The sequence below is a fragment of the Anabrus simplex genome, chromosome 5, assembly GCF_040414725.1.
Source record: "Anabrus simplex isolate iqAnaSimp1 chromosome 5, ASM4041472v1, whole genome shotgun sequence".
In the NCBI taxonomy this organism is placed as follows: Eukaryota; Metazoa; Arthropoda; class Insecta; order Orthoptera; family Tettigoniidae; genus Anabrus; species Anabrus simplex.
This window is the reverse complement of record NC_090269.1, coordinates 334,297,963-334,317,758: the sequence shown is the minus strand read 5'-3', so window position 1 is coordinate 334,317,758 and position 19,796 is coordinate 334,297,963. Positions and strand designations below refer to the sequence as shown.

General features: G+C 43.3%; 1 protein-coding gene across 1 annotated transcript in view; it reads left to right on the top strand.

The window, feature by feature from the left end:
- The window catches only part of Dgk (diacyl glycerol kinase 1), a 419,783-nt gene that overhangs the window by 186,041 nt on the left and 213,946 nt on the right, over positions 1 to 19,796 (top strand). Inside the window, exons 4-5 of the mRNA XM_067148158.2 lie at positions 3,435 to 3,557; positions 17,966 to 18,015. Of these exons, the coding sequence (XP_067004259.1) occupies positions 3,435 to 3,557; positions 17,966 to 18,015 (173 nt within the window). The remainder of the gene's footprint in view (positions 1 to 3,434; positions 3,558 to 17,965; positions 18,016 to 19,796) is intronic.

Sequence of the window (19,796 nt, the reverse complement as noted above, 5' to 3'; positions counted from 1 at the left end):
TTAAATTTTTTGAAAATTACTCAAAAACTGTGCGTGATAGAAACATTCTAAAAACAGATTTGAAATCAGCAGAAAAAGTGTACCAGAAACACCCTTTCACTTCCATTTAACAAACACAAATTTAAATTTTGTTGCCCAAAGTAATTTATATTGAAATTGTTGTGTGTTTGACAGACTGAAAAGTTTTTATGTTACATTTTCTTGTGAGTGATACACAAGTCAAATTAAAAACGACACGAAACATAGGAAAACTAATAGTACACCACAGTAGTAATTAAGATTACACAATTGACAATTACAACAGGATTTTTACGTAGGATATCGTCGCTGAGCGTAAAAAAAAGAGCTATGTGATATTTGAAGTATCCAAGGCTTTTGATAGGCTAGATCATTGGAGAATACTGACGAAAATGAGGGTTAATGGACTAGACAAACGAGTGGTTGAATGGGTGGTTAATTTTCTAGAAAATATAAGAGAATTAGAGTAGGTAAATGAAATGCCGTATAGCCTCCGGAGAGGCCTGGTACAGGTATTTTGATTTTATGGCCGTAGGCGACCTGCGCGGCATGAGGAGGATGAAATGATGATGGATACGGCACATACACCCAGTCCCCGTGTCAGGGGAATTAACCAATTATGGTTAAAGTTCCCTACCCTGCCGGGAATCCAACCCGGGACCCCTGTGACCAAAGGCCGGCACGCTAACTATTTAGCCATGGAGCCGGATATTAGAGCAGGTGAAGTGTTATCTGATCCTGTAATGATTAAAGGGGGAGTTGGGTGTCCAACAGGGCATTATTATTAGCCCTTTATGTTTTCATATATATATATAATGATATGTGTAAAGACTGCAATCACAGATAAGGCTATTTCCCGATGATGTTATACTTTATATGGTAGTAAATAAGTTACAGGATGATGAGCGACTAGAAAAAACCTCGACAATGAATTAGACAGCGGACAATGGTATGGTGTTAAACGGGATGGAAAGTGAGGTTGTAAGTTTCTTCAAGAGGAAAATTCCTCTCAAGTTTAATTACTGTGTTGACTGGGTGATAGTAAGCCATAGGGATCACTGTAACTACCTAGGTGTTAATATAAGGAATGACCTTCATTGGAGTAATCATATTAATGAGCTTGTAAAGAAAGGTTACAGATCTCTTCACGTGGTTATGAGAGCATTTATGGATTATAGTTAGAACGTATAAGTCTCTTAAGACCCCAGTTAGAGTATAGCTCCCTAATATGGGACTCTCACCAGGACTACTTGATACGAGAACTGGAAAAGATGCAAAGGAAAACAGCACGATTTGTTTTTGGTGATTTCCGACAAAATGTTTCGAAAATGCTGCAAACTTTGGGGTGGGAAGAGGTGGGAGTAAGGAGACGAGCTTCTCGACTAAGTGGTATGCTCCAAGATGTCAGGGGAAATATGGCGTGGAATAAGCTTGAGAGAGCTTTTAAAAGTAGCAAATCGGAAGATAGTGGGTTCGAGCCCCACTGTCGGCAGCCCTGAAGATGGTTTTCCGTGGTTTCCCATTTTCACACCAGGTAAATGCTGGGGCTGTACCTTAATTAAGGCCACGGCCGCTTCCTTCCACTTCCTAGGTCTTTCCTATCCCATCGTCGCAATAAGACCTATCTGTGTCGATGCGACGTAAAGCAAAAAAAAACAAAAAAAAAGCAAAATCGAACTCGATAGCTGCAGTCGCTTAAGTGCGGCCAGTATCCAGTATTCGGCAGCTCTGAAGATGGTTTTCCGTATTTTCCCATTTTTATTGGACTGTAGCTCAATAAAGTCCACGGCCGCTTCCTTCCCACTCCTAGCCCTTTCCTGTACCATCGTCGCCATAAGACCTACCCCTGTCGGTGCGACGTAAAGCAACTTGTAAAAAATAAGTAAAATAAGTAAAATAAATAAAATAAGTAAGATTAAGCTGGAATTCAACAGAAGAAATAGTGGCAAATATTCACTTATAGGACGAGGAATAAGGGGTTGGAATAATTGATCAACGGAAATGTTCGATAAATTTCTAAGTCCTTCGAAAACGTTTAAGAAAAAGTGATTTAAAAATGCAAAATATTGATGACTGATGTTGTGTGAGAAATACTGACCCACAGCACATATATTATGAAGAGCTAGAATTCATGGAAGTTCATCGCACAACATTGAGCCGTAAAGGACAAAACCTCACTGACTAAAGTGCTTCATTCACATAGCGGCTTTTGCATATTCAAGGAAGATTATAATCAGTTGACTAATATGATATTCAAGATTTGCATTTTTTTCATCTCTAAAATGAGAAGCACATTGTTACAAGAAGAAGTTAATACAGCTTTTGTCATACTAACAATATCAACGTATGGATGAATATATATTACTGTAAAGTCTCATAAATCTATTAATTGTAAAATTCCTATAAATTTCAGTCTTAGCCTGTGAAAGGAAGATGTTTCTAGGTCGACTTAGTTCCTGTGGTGTTAGAAAGAGATTGACTTCAATATATTTTAGTCATCAGTTTTATAATTATTTTAGATAGGAAATTGTCCACCTCTGTGGTGTACTGGTTTCTGTGATTAGCTCCCATCTCCGGAAGCCCGGGTTCGATTCCCGACTCTGCCAGGGAATTTGAAAAGTGGTTAGAGGGCTGGAACGGAGTCCACTCAATCTCAGGAGGTCAACTGAGTAGAGGGGGTTCGATTTGCCCCTGAGCTATCCTCGAAGTGGTTTCCCGTTGTTTCCCACTTCTCCTCCAGGCAAATGCCAGGATGGTACCCAACTTAAGGCCACGGATACTTCCTTGTCTATCCCGTCCAATCTTCCCATCCCCCACAAGGCCCCTGTTCAGCATAGCAGGTGAGACCACCTGGGAGAGATACTGGTCATCCTGCCCAGTTGTATCCCGACCCAAAGTCTCAAGCTCCAGGACAATGCCCTTGAGGTGGTAGATGTAGGATCCCTCGCTGAGTCCGAGGGACGAACGGTAAATGGATTAAGAACGAAAGAATTATAGGAAATTCAAACTACCGCAATTTTTTCTTTGGCGCAAGTTATTCACACCATGTTCTTTGAATATACTTACCTGCGATTTTATGTCATGAATTTTAGAAACTTGTTTTGAGCTCTCTCAATAACAGCGATGTTCTTTCTGGCCATCGAGTTCCAAATAATTGAACCGTACTCAAGTCTGGACCGTACAAACGAGTTAAATAAGTTAAAAAGTGTCTTAGGTTTGATTTATTATTATTATTATTATTATTATTATTATTATTATTATTATTATTATTATTATTATTATTTGTTATTTCAGAAGATAAATGAAATATTTCTACCTGGTCCTTACCCATAATTCACTTGCAGTGTATAATATATTAAGTTATATTTTAATTCTTGTAGAGCCAGAGGTAAAGCTCATGTAATGTATTGTTTCAGAGATGCGTCAACTGGCCCGCAAATCTAGCAGTGTGGATGTGACGAACCTGAGAGTCTCGCTTAAAGACATCGTCTGCTACCTCTCTCTCATAGAGGGAGGTCGACCAGAAGACAAACTAGAATGTAAGTAGTACAGTATTATGTCCTGTTGAGATTCAAATAAATGCCGGAAATATCTGACAACAAACGATTTTTATTATCAAATACCTGAGGACAACCCGCTTCGCTGGGTTTTTGTGTACGTCCGTGTGGTTTTCTCTATATAATACAGAAGATGTGCATTAAAAGGCCACACTTTTTCTGTTTATTTTATTTTTTATCATTCATTTTTCGGGCTACGTAAGTATCTTACATTGTAAGTCATTTCATAAAAATACATTCTTATACACTACATTTGACGTCTTGTTGACTTGCGCATGCACACATTGTCTGCTTGTCCGACACGGAAGAAAGCAACGTAGAACTGACCATGTGTGAAACTGGAATCCTTCAAATTAACTCCGCTACGTGGAACGTTTGACCCTGAGCCTTATTGATAGTCATACTATAAGCTGATCTCACTGGAAATTGTAATCATTTGAAACGAAATGACAAATCATTTGAGATCAATGGAATTCCTGGTATGAAAACCGTTTTTCCTTTTCCTATGCCGGTTAGGGTTAATGCCTCGATGATGTTGTTAAGGAACTGTTTCAGTAAATATCTGATTTATATTCAAGAATTACAGAAAATACTCAGATGTACTCAAGCAGCAAACTGTTATGGTCCTGAGATCACCAAACTCCTGCGAGATGAATCAAACATGGTATATAAAACCGAGGAGTACACGTCACAGCCTTCTAGAGCAGTGGAGGCTGGTGCAGAAAATGAGTTGTGTGCTATAACCCATCCCCACTCCAAAAAATAAAAATATTTAGAAATATACCGGTCTGTGGTTTTCAAGAGGCTCTCTACTGAGTTTTCCACACTGAACAAACACGCAAACAACCCCAACACATATACACATTCCTCATAAAAACCTATAAAACTATATAATTAAACACATAATAACATATGCAATGGCAAAATATTCACTATCTCAAACACTTGGTGTGAGCGCGCAAAAACAGAACTTCCCAATGCTACCAACATCATTGAAATAAAACCAGCAACGTCGTAATGCAAAAATATATGTTATGTTTTATAGTGTCATTTATAAACTAAACATTTTAATTAAAGAAAATCACAATAACATGGTCTTATTTTGACAACATAAAAAGTACAATTTTTATAGTTCATCGATTTACAAATGTGGCTATGGAATAGGCAAGTTGGTAGTATTCTATCTTCTTTGGTATTAAAAGACCTGGCGCGAACAGCTCTATAGTATTTCGTTTTCCCGTTTGCTTTGAACGATCCTCTCTTAAATACTACCGCTGAGTCAAGAGGGTGCTAGCTGCCACATTCTCATATCGGTCGTAATGCAAGTGTGACTAGTGCAAGTGCTGCCTCTCTGTGGTCGAACGAAGAATTGCTGTGAAGTAATATTGAATGGAATGCTAGGGGCTTTACGTCGCACCGACACAGATAGGTATTATGGCGACGATGGGATAGGAAAGGCCTAGGAGTTGGAAGGAAGCGGCCGTGGCCTTAATTAAGGTACAGCCCCAGCATTTGCCTGGTGTGAAAATGGGAAACCACGGAAAACCATCTTCAGGGCTGCCGATAGTGGGATTCGGACCTACTATCTCCCGGATGCAAGCTCACAGCCGCGCGCCTCTACGCTGTGAAGTGATGTCTTGGCTGTTGTTTCCACAGCCTATCGGAACACATCCTCTTTGTATCGGAAAAGTTCGGCACGCATGCGCAAAAGGCAGAGTTCCTGGTTTCTGGCTAAAAGTTCGCTGAGCTGTGATCGCACAGCACCCGGCGTGGGGCGCACCAGTAGTTACCTGGTTGTGAGGGGAGTTGAATAATTTCCTATTTTTGGCTGACGTCTTTTTCAATGCACTGTATTTGATTGTAGATAATAGTTTTAAACTAATTTATTTTCCCAATAGACAATGTGCTGCAGTACTTCTGCACATAAGGTACGGCCGCCCCTGTTCTAGAGTACATTCTCACTCATTTTAGTGTTCAATGACGAAGTCAACCACTTTCAAGCCCCACATCTCACGCACAACCACAGCTACAGACACGCAACCACAATAGTGTACGATGGGAGAATCCAGGCTAATACCACAAAAAATACAAGAGATCTGCAGTGGGTAATTGTGGCTGCAAGGCGAAATATACGGACACACACACACACGTCTATTTATATGTATAGTCGGCCAGTTTCAACCCCCATATCTCCCACACCGCCACAGCTTCATACACACAACCACTACACTGCTCGATGGTAGACTCGAGGCTTCTACTACACACAAACACCAGTGATCTGCGGTGGTTAGTTTTGGCTGCAAGGTGAAATATATGGACACATTTGGTCCATGACACATTTGGTTAATACCAAACTTCGCTACAAATAGCTCATCAGAAATCCATTACTCTGCCATCTGATAGAGTAAAACAGAACATCAACATTGACAAACAGGTAGCCTAAATGACGTCAAACCAAATCACCTCCACACGGTAGCCGAGGCCTTACAATTATTATTATTATTATTATTATTATTATTATTATTATTATTATTATTATTATTATTATTATTATTATTATTATTATTATTATTATTATTTAAATGGTTTTATGTCCCATTGACAACATTTTACGTTTTTTGGAGACGCAGAGATGCCGGAATTTTGTCTCACGGGAGTTCTTTTACGTGCCGGCAAGTCTACAGACACGAAGTTTGTGCATTTGTGTTCCTTCAAATACATGGTAATTCAAAATGATGGACCCGATTTCATAAATTTCTTCTATGAAATCTAATGAACATATCATACTGTGAGATATGCGTAAAGAAAGGCAAACTCTCAAAGTTTAATTCAGTTTAGATTTCATCCTACGCGGTTTCATTTTCAGCCGTTACGAGCGCGCAGGAAGCGAGTAAAGAAAATGGCTGCGGCTGGAGAGCAGAAGTCGTTCTGTGTGCTTGATTATCATGTAAACAATTCTGTGATTAGTGTTCAACGGCATTTCCGTACCAGGTATGGAAGAGATCCAACAACTGGAAAAGCCATTCGTGCGTGGTATGCAAAATTCAGAGACACGGGCTGCATCTGTAAGCGAAAGTCGACTGGCCGTTCTTCGACCGGGGAATAGACAGTGGAACGTGTTCGCGCCAGTTTCGTGCGGAGGCCGCAGAAGTCCACCTACTGGGCAGCGAGGCAACTTGAATTTCCACAGGCAACTGTTTGGCTCATTCTGAGGAAACGTTTACGAATGAGACCCTACCGCTTGCAACTGGTGCAGGCCTTAAAAGACACTGATTAAGCTGCTCGAGCGTCCTTCTGAGCTGATTTTCTCGCATTAATGGAAGAGGATGGATTCTCCGAAAGGGTAATTTTCAGTGATGAAGCGACTTTTCACCTTTTCAGGACTGTGAATAGACACAACGTAAGAATCTTCCACTAACATTGGATGACCTTCGTGCCCGCATCGCAGCAGCCATCGCAAAGATTGACCGCAACACACTACACAAGGTTTGGCAAGAGATGGACTATCGGCTTGATGTGTGTCGTGTTACGCGAGGTGCCCACATAGAATACTTGTGATATGACTGAAAAAATCTTTGAAACTTTACCGTTCTTAGCACATGTCTCACATTACGATATGTTTATTAGATTTCACAGAATAAACGCTACGGGTTTGGGCGTTGGCTGTGATAAGTAAAATCGTGTGTATCCCACCGCTTGGTTCCACTGTGTTCAGAATAGGTCTGCTTTACGTATGGGTAGTACCACTATATGAGGAACACCATGGTTCTACGTTGCCTGTGATTAGTACCACTATATGAGGAACACCATGGTTCTACGTTGCCTGTGATTAGTCCTACAACGTGAGGAACAACATGGGTCTTCGTTGCTTGCGAGTGATGCTCTTATGTGAGAAACACCATGGGTTCGTGTTACCTGTGCGTGGTGCCATTGTGTGACATACCATGAGTCTACGTTACCTGTGATTAGTACCACGATAGGAGGAACATCATGGTTCTGCTTTACCAGTGACTAGTACTATTATGAGGGGCCGGTGACTGGACTTTGGACCCCTTTGAACAAAAAGCATCATTTCAGAACACGAGACATTGTGAATTGGATCCACGGATTATTTTGGATTCATGGTCAGTTTTTCATCATTCGTTTTACATTCTAGTTATTGGTTACATTTTGAAGTTTTAATTATCGTGTCGTTTCGCTGCATCTCGTGCCAAGGGGCCGATGACCTAACTGTAAGGCCACTTTAAACAACAATCATCATCATCATCATCATCATCATCATCATCATCATCATCATCATCATGATCATCATCATCAACTCGAAAGACCTACACCAGACCTCTTCGGAGGTCACACGCCATTAATTAATTATTTATTTATTATTAATTATATCTTATTCCTTTAAATTCGCGATTTTTTCAGTTTTAGGTTTTAATTATTCAAATTCGTAATGCATATTGTTCTGTTCGATGTTTCTTTGAATGTCTTACGTATTGCTAAATTGGCACGATTCCTCTGTTGTAGATATGCTGTATACGGGATGGCCCTCTTAAGTTTTCAGCTTCTGAATAGTTAATGAAAGGCGGCTTCCACTTAGGTGAAGATCAAAAGAGGGTGCTTGAAGGAATGGGCAAGCTCTGTCCTGGGCTTTCATAAGTAACGAGGCAGCGATACAGACTTATTTCGTTGTTTTTTAGTAGAACACTTCCCTTTTCCGTCATTCACGTGCAAATACTTTTATAGTTACGAAACCGAACTTGGGCCGGTGAAGGTTAAAAATCATACATACATACATACATACATACATACATACATTATCATTATAGACAGTTAAAGCTCTTCAGCCTGCAAGCCTCTGTGAATTTACTAAACGTCGCCACAATCCTCTATTTGCAGCTAGTGCTGTGGCCTCATTTTATTCTATACCTCTTATCTTTACATCGTTAGAAACTGAGTCTAACCACCGTCGTCTTGGTCTCCCTCTACTCCTATTACCCTCCATAACAGAGTCCATTATTATCCTAAGTAACCTATCCTCCTCCATTCGTCTCACATGACCCCACCACCGAAGCCGGTTTATGAGTACAGCTTCATCCATCGAGTTCATTCCCAACTTAGACTTTATCTCCTCGTTCAGAGTACCTTCCTGCCATTGAACCCAGCTGTTTGTACCAGCAATCATCCTCTCTACTCTCATGTCTGTTACTTCTAACTTATGAATAAGATATCCTGAGTTCACCCAGCTTTCGCTCCCATAAAGCAAAGTTGGTCTGAAAACACACCGACGTAAAGATAGTTTCGTCCGGGAGCTGACTTACTTCTTACAGAACACTATTGATCGCAACTGTGAGCTCACTGCATTAGCTTTACTACACCTTGATTCAATCCCACTCACTATATATTTGGGAGAACACACAACGTAAATACTTAAAATTTTCTACCTGTTCTAGCCTTGTATCACCAATCTGACATTCAATTCTGTTGAATTTCTAACCTACTGACATCAATTTAGTCTTCGAGAGGATAAATTTCATACCATACTCATTGCACCTATTTTCAAGTTCCTGGATATTAGACTGCAGGCTTCGGCACAATCTACCATTAAGACCAAGTCGTCAGCATAGGCCAGACTGCTTACTACATTTCCACTTAACAGAATTGCTCCCTGCCATTTTATACCTTTCAGCGGATGATCCATGTAAACTACGAACAGCAAAGACTACAGCCTTGTCTAACTCCTGTAAGTACCCTGAGCCAATAACTCATTCTACCATCAATTCTCACTGCAGCCCAGTTGTCAACATAAATGCCTTTGATTGATTTTAATAATCTACCTTTAATTCTTTAATTCCATAGTGTCCCAATATGGCGAACACCTTTTCCCTCGGTACCCTGTCATATGCTTTCTCTAGATCTACGAAACATAAACTCAACAGTCTATTCCTCTCGTAACATTTTTCAGTTACCTGGCGCATACTGAAAATCTGATCCTGTTGCAATCCGTCCTGTTCGCTTGCTTATAGATAGGTGCCATTACTGCTTTTGTCCAAACTGAGGGTACCTTACCAACACCCCATGCTAATCTTACTACTCTATGAAGCCATTTCATCCCTGCCTTCCCACTATACTTTACCATTTCAGGTCAAATTTCATCTATTCCTGTTGCTTTAGGACAATGCAGTTTGTTTACCATCCTTTCCACTTCCTCAAGCGTAATTTCACCAACATCATTTTCCACCTCCCCATGAACTTGATTTTTCATGACACCACCAGGAAGATTTCCTTTTAACCTGAGAAGATTTTCAAAATATTCCCTCCACCTGTCCAGTGATTCCCTGCGATCCATTACGAGTTCACCTGAATTAAGTACTCAAAACACTGTTCATTAACTTTTTCCCTCCCTTCCTAAGATTCTTTATTACTGTCCAGAAAGGTTTCCCTGCTGCTTGACCTAGCCTTTCCAAGTTATTACCAAAATCTTCCCAAGACTTCTTTTTGGATTCAACAATTATTTCTTTCGCTCTGTTTCTTTCATCTACATACAATTCCCTGTCTGCATCGGCCCTTGTTAGAGCCATTTCTGATAAGCCTTCTTTTTATGTTTACAAGCTGCTCTCGCTTCATCATTCCACCAAGATGTTCGCTTTTTCCCGTCTTTACACACAGTCGTTCCTAGGCATTCCCTTGCTGTTTCTATTACAGCAACCATGTATGCCGCCCATTCTCTTTCTATATCCTGAACCTGTTTACTCTCCACTGTTCGACACCTCTCACTAATCATATCCATGAACTTCTTTCAAATTTTTTCGTCCTGGAGATTTTCTACCCTTATTCGTTTGCAGACAGATTTCACTTTCACTACCAAAGGTCTAGAGATACTTAGTCCACTACAGATAGTGCTGTGTATCATCGAAAAATCCCCGAAAAACCCGTACATTCCTAACAGACTTCCTGAATTCGAAGTCGGTTGAGATATAGTCTGTTATGGATCTGGTACCCCTTGCCTCCCATATGTAGCAGTGAATAGCCTTATGCTTGAAGAATGTATTCGTAACTGCTAAACCCATACTAGCACAGAAGTCCAGCAAACGCTTCCCATTCCCATTAGCTTCCATATCTTCTCCACATTTACCAATCACCCTTTCGGATCCTTCAGTTTTATTTCCAACTCTCGCATTGAAATCGCCCGTACTATTCTATCCTTGCTGTTCACCTTGACTACGATGTCACTCAATGCTTCATAAAACTTGTCCACTTCATCCTCATCTGCACCCTCACATGGTGAATACACTGAGACAATTCTCGTCCTAATTCCTCCAGCTGGTAAATATACCCACACCACTCACTCATTTATGTGCCTAACAGAAACTATGTTGCGTGCAATAGTATTCCTGATAAACAGTCCTACCCCATACTCAGCCCTTCCCTTTTTAGTACCCGTCAAGTACACTTTATAATCTCCTATCTCTTCCTCGTTATCTCCCCTTACCCGAATATCACTTACTCCTAGCACATCCAGCTGCATCCCCTTTGCTGACTCAGTCAGTTCTTTCTTTCTTCCATAAGCCCCATTAATATTGATAGCTCCCCATCGAATTCCATTTCGTTCCCGAAGTTGTTTCCAAGGAGCTCCTCGCCTGTCAAATGAGAGTGGGACTCCGTAACTTCCAGGTCCGAGGCTTGCTTAAAATGTTCTGAGCTTGGTAAATTCATGAAGCATGATGCAGCCCTACTTGCACATAGTCCAAGTGAGGATCTCTCCTCTAACGGGTCAGGGACCACTGGTGGATTGTATAGTCCCAGCCGCCTGAGCACAAGGAGGGCCACGACTCAGAATATGTCCGAGATGCCCACTCCCATTCCTTAGAAACTGGTATCCCGACTCTCAGGACCACTTACTAGGCCACTCAGCCGTTGCCCATGGTTCACGAAATTAGACGTGACTGCAGTAGCCCGAAATGATGTCTAAACAGCATGTGCGATGACAGTGTTCAAATATCACTGTAAAGAGGAAGGACCGTTGTATCTAGCAACAATAGCCTGACCTGCGCACTACGCCATCTGCGCTGTCATCTTGAGACAAAAACATCGCCGTGCTGCGTGGCTAACAATTAGTGGCAGTCATACAAATTTTAGCAAAAAATGGAAGTGTATCTATAGGTATTTTAAGGTAGAAACAGGTTCCTAGAAGGACATTCCAGGAATAATTAATGAACAAGGGGAGTGTGTATGTGAGGATCTTCAAAAGGCAGAAGTATTCAGTCAGCAGTATGTAAACATTGTTGGTTACAAGGATAATGTCCAGATAGAGGAGGTGACTAAGACTAATGAAGTATTAAAATTTACATATGATAACAATGACATTTACAATAAGATACAAACGTTGAAAACTAGAAAAGCAGCTGGAATTGATAAGCTTTTGGGGATGTACTAAAGACAATGGGTTGGGATATAGTACCATATCTGAAGTACTTATTTGATTATTGTTTGGTGGGGGGAGCTATACCAGATGAATGGAGAGTTGCTATAGTAGCCCCTGTGTATAAAGGCAAGGGTGATAGACATAAAGCTGAAAATTACAGGCCAGTAAGTTTGACATTCATTGTATGTAAGCTTTGGGAAGGCGTTCTTCCTTATTGTATTAGACATGTTTGGGCAATTAATAACTGGTTCGATAGAAGGCAGTTCGGTTTTAGGAAAGGTTATTCCACTAAAGCTCAACTTGTAGGATTCCAGCAAGATATACCATACAGTTGTGGTAAAAAGAAAAAAAATCAACAGCAGTGAATAGGAATATACATCTTGGTTTTGTCATCTTTCTTATCGCCTTACTATTTGCCATAGAGTAGAAACTAAACCTGTATACCGTGTATTATGTAGCTGTGCAATTTTTAACAATGATAACAATAATAATGTTATTGGCTTTACGTTCCATTAACTACTCTTTTATGGTTTTCGGAGACTTCGAGATGCCGGAATTTAGTCCCGCAGGAGTTCTTTTACATGCCAGTAAATCTAGCGACACAAGACGGACGTATTTGAGCACCTTTATATACCACCGGACTGAGCCAGGATCGAACCTGCCAAGTTGAGGCCAGCGCCTCAACCGTCTGAGCCACTCAGCCCGGCAGTGCAATGTTTACATTATAACATCTTCAGAGTATTGCTCCTTAATGACATCTACTAAACCAGGTATATTTCCAACCCTTGTCCCATTTCTCTACGGGGTTAACTATAAAGTGAGATGTTGTATCTTCGCAGCGAGTTTTTACGACCAGATGCCGTTCATAGCGTCAAGCTCATCAGAGGAAATGAGATGAAATGAATGACGTGATATAGTATAGCAGGAAGGAAGGAGGTGAAACCCGGTGTCGGCACATAGCCTACTCCTGTCGAATAGCACCAAGGGGTCTGCTCAAGGCTTAACGTCTCCATCCAACGGACGAAACAGCACCGACAGCATCATATGCCCTCACTTCATATAAACATTGCGGAGACGTTTGGAACTGAACCCAGGCTTTTAGCACGCAATCTAGTGATTATAAATTGTATACCACCACCTCTTCTACCATGCCGGCCAACATTCTGATGGTGAAATTTCCATCGACCCACGGCACCGAACCGGCTAACCTTGGTGTCAAACCGCCTTTCATACCTTAACGATCATAGCCAGCAGGTGAGCTAAACAACTAAACTATTTACTTCAAAATAATGGCTTTTAGTGCCGGGAGTGTCCGAGGACATGTTCGGCTCGCCAGGTGCAGGTCTTTTGATTTGACCACCGTAGGCGACCTGCGCGTCATGATGAGGATGAAATGATGATGAAGACGGCACATACACCCAGCCCTCGAGCCACTGAAATTAACCAATGATTGTTAAAATTCCCGACCCTGCCAGGAATCGAACCCGGGGCCCCTGTGACCAAAGGCCAGCACGCTAACCATTTAGCCATGGAGCCGGACTCTTATTCGGTATTATTTGTCCTCCTGGCAGCCAGTAAATGCTGCAAGAAGACTGTGAAATAAGAAGAACATATACTATGCGCGAACCTTTTCTTAATATACTGACTGACAGAGCAAATGCAACACCAAGAAGGAGTGGTCAGAACTTTATGCCAATTGCAGGGTAGACTGACGTCACTGAGGTATGCTCATGATGTGAAATGCGCCGCTGTGCTGCGCACGTAGCGAACGATAAATGGGACACGGCGTTGGCGAATGGCCCACTTCTTACCGTGATTTCTCAGCCGACAGTCATTGTAGAACGTGTTGTCGTGTGCCACAGGACACGTGTATAGCTAAGAATGCCAGGCCGCCGTCAACGGAGGCATTTCCAGCAGACAGACGACTTTACGAGGGGTATGGTGATCGGGCTGAGAAGGGCAGGTTGGTCGCTTCGTCAAATCGCAGCCGATACCCATAGGGATGTGTCCACGGTGCAGCGCCTGTGGCGAAGATTGTTGGCGCAGGGACATGTGGCACGTGCGAGGGGTCCAGGCGCAGCCCGAGTGACGTCAGCACGCGAGGATCGGCGCATCCGCCGCCAAGCGGTGGCAGCCCCGCACGCCACGTCAACCGCCATTCTTCAGCATGTGCAAGACACCCTGGCTGTTCCAATATCGACCAGAACAATTTCCCGTCGATTGGTTGAAGGAGGCCTGCACTCCCGGCGTCCGCTCAGAAGACTACCATTGACTCCACAGCATAGACGTGCACGCCTGGCATGGTGCCGGGCTAGAGCGACTTCGATGAGGGAATGGCGGAACGTCGTGTTCTCCGATGAGTCACGCTTCTGTTCTGTCAGTGATAGTCACCGCAGACGAGTGTGGCGTCGGCGTGGAGAAAGGTCAAATCCGGCAGTAACTGTGGAGCGCCCTACCGCTAGACAACGCGGGATCATGGTTTGGGGCGCTATTGCGTATGATTCCACGTCACCTCTAGTGCGTATTCAAGGCACGTTAAATGCCCACCGCTACGTGCAGCATGTGCTGCGGCCGGTGGCACTCCCGTACCTTCAGGGGCTGCCCAATGCTCTGTTTGAGCAGGATAATGCCCGCCCACACACTGCTCGCATCTCCCAACAGGCTCTACGAGGTGTACAGATGCTTCCGTGGCCAGCGTACTCTCCGGATCTCTCACCAATCGAACACGTGTGGGATCTCATTGGACGCCGTTTGCAAACTCTGCCCCAGCCTCGTACGGACGACCAACTGTGGCAAATGGTTGACAGAGAATGGAGAACCATCCCTCAGGACACCATCCGCACTCTTATTGACTCTGTACCTCGACGTGTTTCTGCGTGCATCGCCGCTCGCGGTGGTTCTACATCCTACTGAGTCGATGCCGTGCGCATTGTGTAACCTGCATATCGGTTTGAAATAAACATCAATTATTCGTCCGTGCCGTCTCTGTTTTTCCCCCCAACTTTCATTCCTTTCGAACCACTCCTTCTTGGTGTTGCATTTGCTCTGTCAGTCAGTGTACTTGAGCTCCCTAGTGCTGAATCGGTACACCACAGTTATCTTTAAGATTCGTATTGGCAACCTTTGAAACACAAACTATGAATCGCTTGTGCATCGCCGTGAGACATCTGGCGTACACTTTACGTACTAGTACTGTTGTTGTTGTTGTTACACAGCGAAGCCAAACTATAGAATTCATGCTAGGAACAAGACTCGCTTCGAGAAATGTTATATAATGTGTGTGTGACACAGTTGTTGGCTAAAGATAATATAAGTTTAGTAAATTAATGTCGAGCGATCATATTATCGATTCAATTCAGATTTCATTTCCGTTCAGTTGGCAGTATAACCGGAACCAGCAGAGCTCCCTCCTTACTCCTCACCCCCGTAAAACTTGGGATCAAGAAAAGGTTCGCGTATAATTTGTCGTTATGTTTTCGACCGCGGTATAAAACATGTATACTACGTACTGAGGAAATCGCTGCAACCTTGTAAACTTTGTATCTTCGGCACGTGCTGAGAGACGTGGTTTCTTGTGAAGGAGGACTGTTAACCTGAGAGATGACCCGCCTAGGTCTTAATATGTCCAGGACTTTAAACCTAAAATATCACCGAATAACTACTGATATTGCCAGGATAAAATCCCGTGATATTGAACAACAGATATACGTACCTAGCTGCAACTAACAGCCGGTTTCTTCCCAAGAATCTTTAATCATTTCGAGGAAAAGCACAACGATTTTTCCTTTAAAAGATCCCATAAAATACATGAAGACTGCGCCAAATGTCAATACCAATATGCAAAGATGATATCTCGGAGAACAACACAAAATAAGACGGGCAGTAATCAACTTTGTATTCCTGAGAATTGCAAAGTTACCATCTCACAAAGGCCGCTCCTCTCACGTAAGGCGTCTTTTCACCAGCTAAATTGAATTCACTGCCGCCAGCTTGACTAAGCTCATTAGCCATCTCAGACGTGCGTATTTCAAAGAAGCGACCATCTCATTCCATCCGTAGGATTAGAACTCGCCGCTCTAGCGCCATCCATTTTACATACAGATAATCCGGACAACTGACCAGCAAACCTAATATAGGGATCAGGAAACGACTGCATACGAATTTGGCCCTAGCGAGAATGTTTGGGAATTATGGGCATCCCAATTCGGCCCAAGTACCTTTACTAACTCGGCCCTGATTACGCTGACATAATGTCTGGGATTTCCTTTTACATACACAAATACATAAAATGCATTTTGAAATACGAGTGAAAATGAAAGATGTCAGGCTGGATGCGTTAATATGAGTGTGGGTCCGCCCTCCAGTGGCGCGTTGGTCCAGTTTCTGGCGTTTATGTTCGTTTATTTACCTCAGTTCCAGTCAGCCTTCGAGATGAGTAGCTGTGTGATAGAGGATAACTGAAGGAAAGGAAGCAAAACATATTAATGCATAAAATGCTAGAATTGCAGTACAGGACCATCAGCTGGTATGACTACGATTTGTGTCATCAAAATGTCATCACTAGTTCTTCTCTTCTTCTTCTTCTTCTTCTTCTTCTTTATCTGTTTACCCTCCAGGGTCGGTTTTTCACTCGGACTCAGCGAAGGATCCCACCTCTACCGCCTCAAGGGCAGTGTCTTGGAGCTTCAGACTCTAGGTCTGGGGATACAACTGGAGAGGATGACCAGTACCTCGCCCAGGCGGCCTCACCTGCTATGCTGAACAGGGGCCTTGCCGGGGGATGGAAAGATTGGAAGGGATAGACAAGGAAGAGGGAAGGAAGCGGCCGTGGCCTTAAGTTAGGTACCATCCCGGCAATGACCTGGAGGAGAAGTGAGAAACCACGGAAAACCACTTCCAGGATGTCTGAGGTGGGAATCGAACCCACTTCTACTCAGTTGACCTCCCGAGGCTGAGTGGACCCCGTTTCAGCCCTCGTACCACTTCTCAAATTTCGTGCCAGAGCCGGGAATTGAACCCGGGCCTCCGGGGGTGGCAGCTAATCACACTAACCACTACACCACAGAGGCGGACAATGTCAGCATACACCCAGTAAAATTATGTTAAAACTGTGCATACGTGCTACTCAACGCCTCGCGATTGATATTAGGTAGATCCGGCTGCAGGAAGGAATATGCTCGTTTCTTTCCACAAGTCTGCGTACTTCAGGCTTCAAAGTGAGTGCCAAGTTGGCTCATTGGCAGCATGCGCGCTCCTGAACCCTCGGGGGTCCAAGGTTCTAACCTCGCAGCGACGGCAGGCGTATGTATTGAATATTTTCTGACGTAACATGTTTTTTGCTAGTGTTTTAACGTCGCATCGACTAAGTTAGGTATTATGGTGGCGACGGCAAAGCACTGGGACTAGGAAGGAAGCGTCTTTAATTAAGTTACAGCCCCAGCATTTGCCTGGTATGAAAATGGGAAACCACGTAAAACCATATTCCGGCGTGCTCTCCCGAATGCAAGTTCATAACTGCACGAACTGAACCGCGTAGCCAACTGGCTCGGTTAACATTTCACTTATCATTCGTGTTACCATTGCTGACTGAAATCACTTCTTAGATCCTCTTTTCGCATGCACTTGGACACAAGTTATGTCAACGGTTGACTTTCCGTGGTTTCCCATTTTCGAACAGGCAAATGCTGGGGAGTACCTTAATTAAGGCGACGGCGGCTTCCTTCCCATTGCTAGCTCTTTCTTGTCCCATCGTCGCCATAAGACCTATCTGTGTCGGTGCGATGTAAAGCAACTTGCAGAAAAAATTAAAAGTTAAAATTGACTTAATAACGAATACCAGTTCCTCGATCTCCGCCAATGTGTAAACAGTGCTTTGCGTCCTCGCGCATACACAACGTCATGTGTGGTATTACCTATTCCCAGTTCTCTAGACATTAGTTTTAAAATTACCATTATTATTCTGTTACAGTTATGTTCCGGCTGTACGACACAGATGGGAACGGAGTCCTCGACACAAATGTAAGTACTTGAGCTTTGCAAACTTGTATTCAGAATAATATTAATGCCTTGAGTGGAGAATATTTATCTTACTAATATCAGAACGTAAGTTAGATAATGTAAGTTATTAATACTGTTTCATCATTTTAGCTAGCTTCACAGTCTTCATATTTGCATCCGGGAGATAGTGGGTTCGAATCCCACTGTCGGCAGCCCTGAAGATGTGAATGAGGGAGGGTGTGTAGAAGAAGTGTAGGTTTACACGAGAGTGAGGGGAAAGGTGACGAAGTGGAGTGTTACGGCGATCTGGCATAAAGAAGTGGTGAGGAGTCTGAGGAGGTCAGTTGTCAGAGATGGTGGGAAGAAGGAACGAGTTGGGGGAGGGGGTGGACGGACGTGATAACTAGGTTGATAGGGAGGAGGGGCTGGCCGGGTTCGACGACTTGTGTTGGTAGGACGATGTCTGGGAAATGGTTGATGAGAGGAACGAGAGGGTTCCACTTTATGTAGATGCCTGTAGATGGTGAAGAGGTGACGGGCGTCTGCTCTGTGGAGAAATGGATGCGTACCAAGAATGTCGGTCCGGAGTCGTTCTTGACCCGGAAAGCTCTGCGTGCCGGTATGCCTTCTGCGTGGAGTTCTCGGAGTACTGCGGATTCAGATATGGGGGGATCGACGCCTCGGATCACACAGCTAAACGTTGCTTGGTGAGATGGAGATGGCGGTGGTGACGATGTTGGTGGTGCGTCTTCTTTGAGATATTGGCGGTCGCAGCCGGTGGTGTGGCAGACGCGGCTTGAAGTTGCTGATGTTGTAGGTAACGGGGTGAGATATAGAGGAGACTGAGGCGTTCAGGTGGCGTTAGAAGGAATGATGACATAACTGATGAAAGATGGGAATAGGCGAGCGTGGTGAGGGGAACAAAAGAAGAGGTGCGGGCGGAGGTCGTTGTTGTGGTGGTAGTGGTGGAGTACATTGGGGAGGCTAACATCGAATTGTGGAGTCGGTCGCGTGCTTGATTAGATTTGGCGGGGAGCTGTAAGTATAGATGAGGGGCCACCCGGCCGACCAAAAAAGATGAGGAGATTCTTCAGAGTTCGGAGACGTCCAATTTCTGAGAGGTCGACGAAAGACCCCAGACAAGATAATCATAGATATTGTGATATGATAAACGCTGCACTTCAAATGCGTGATAGACTGCATAGCCGAGTCGGTAAAGACGTGCTTGATTGATCCGGAAGGATGTGGATTTGATTTCCTGTCGGAAAAAATTTATTTCCACTCAGACATGTAAAAGACATTTAGTGTTAACAAACAAATTTTTTACTAGTGGTTTTAACGTCGCACTAACACATCGAAGGTTTTCAACGACGCAAGGATGGGAAAGGTCTAGGACTGGGAATGTAGCGGGCGTGGATTTAAGGTACAGCCACAGAAATTTAAATAAGACTATGACATCTGGTAGTGTAAAACGAAACGTCGAAATAGACGCGCAGGTAGCCTAAATAAAGACAAATTAAAATGCCTGCACGTGGTAGGTGAGATCATACGCTTATTATTATGACTACTACTGAGAACCTTCATGATATGTATGGAGATGGCTGACAATGTGAATGACTTGCACCATTATTTTTTAAGAACCCTGTGTTAGAATATAACCTTCCCTCAACCCCAGTTAATTCAAATATTAGAGCAGACACCACTCAAATACAGATCATCTGGCAGAAATGGCACACGCAGTGACATCATCGAGTAGAGCAGGCTTCGGCACAGCGCCTAATTTTGGCTCCCCCTGCTGCTCT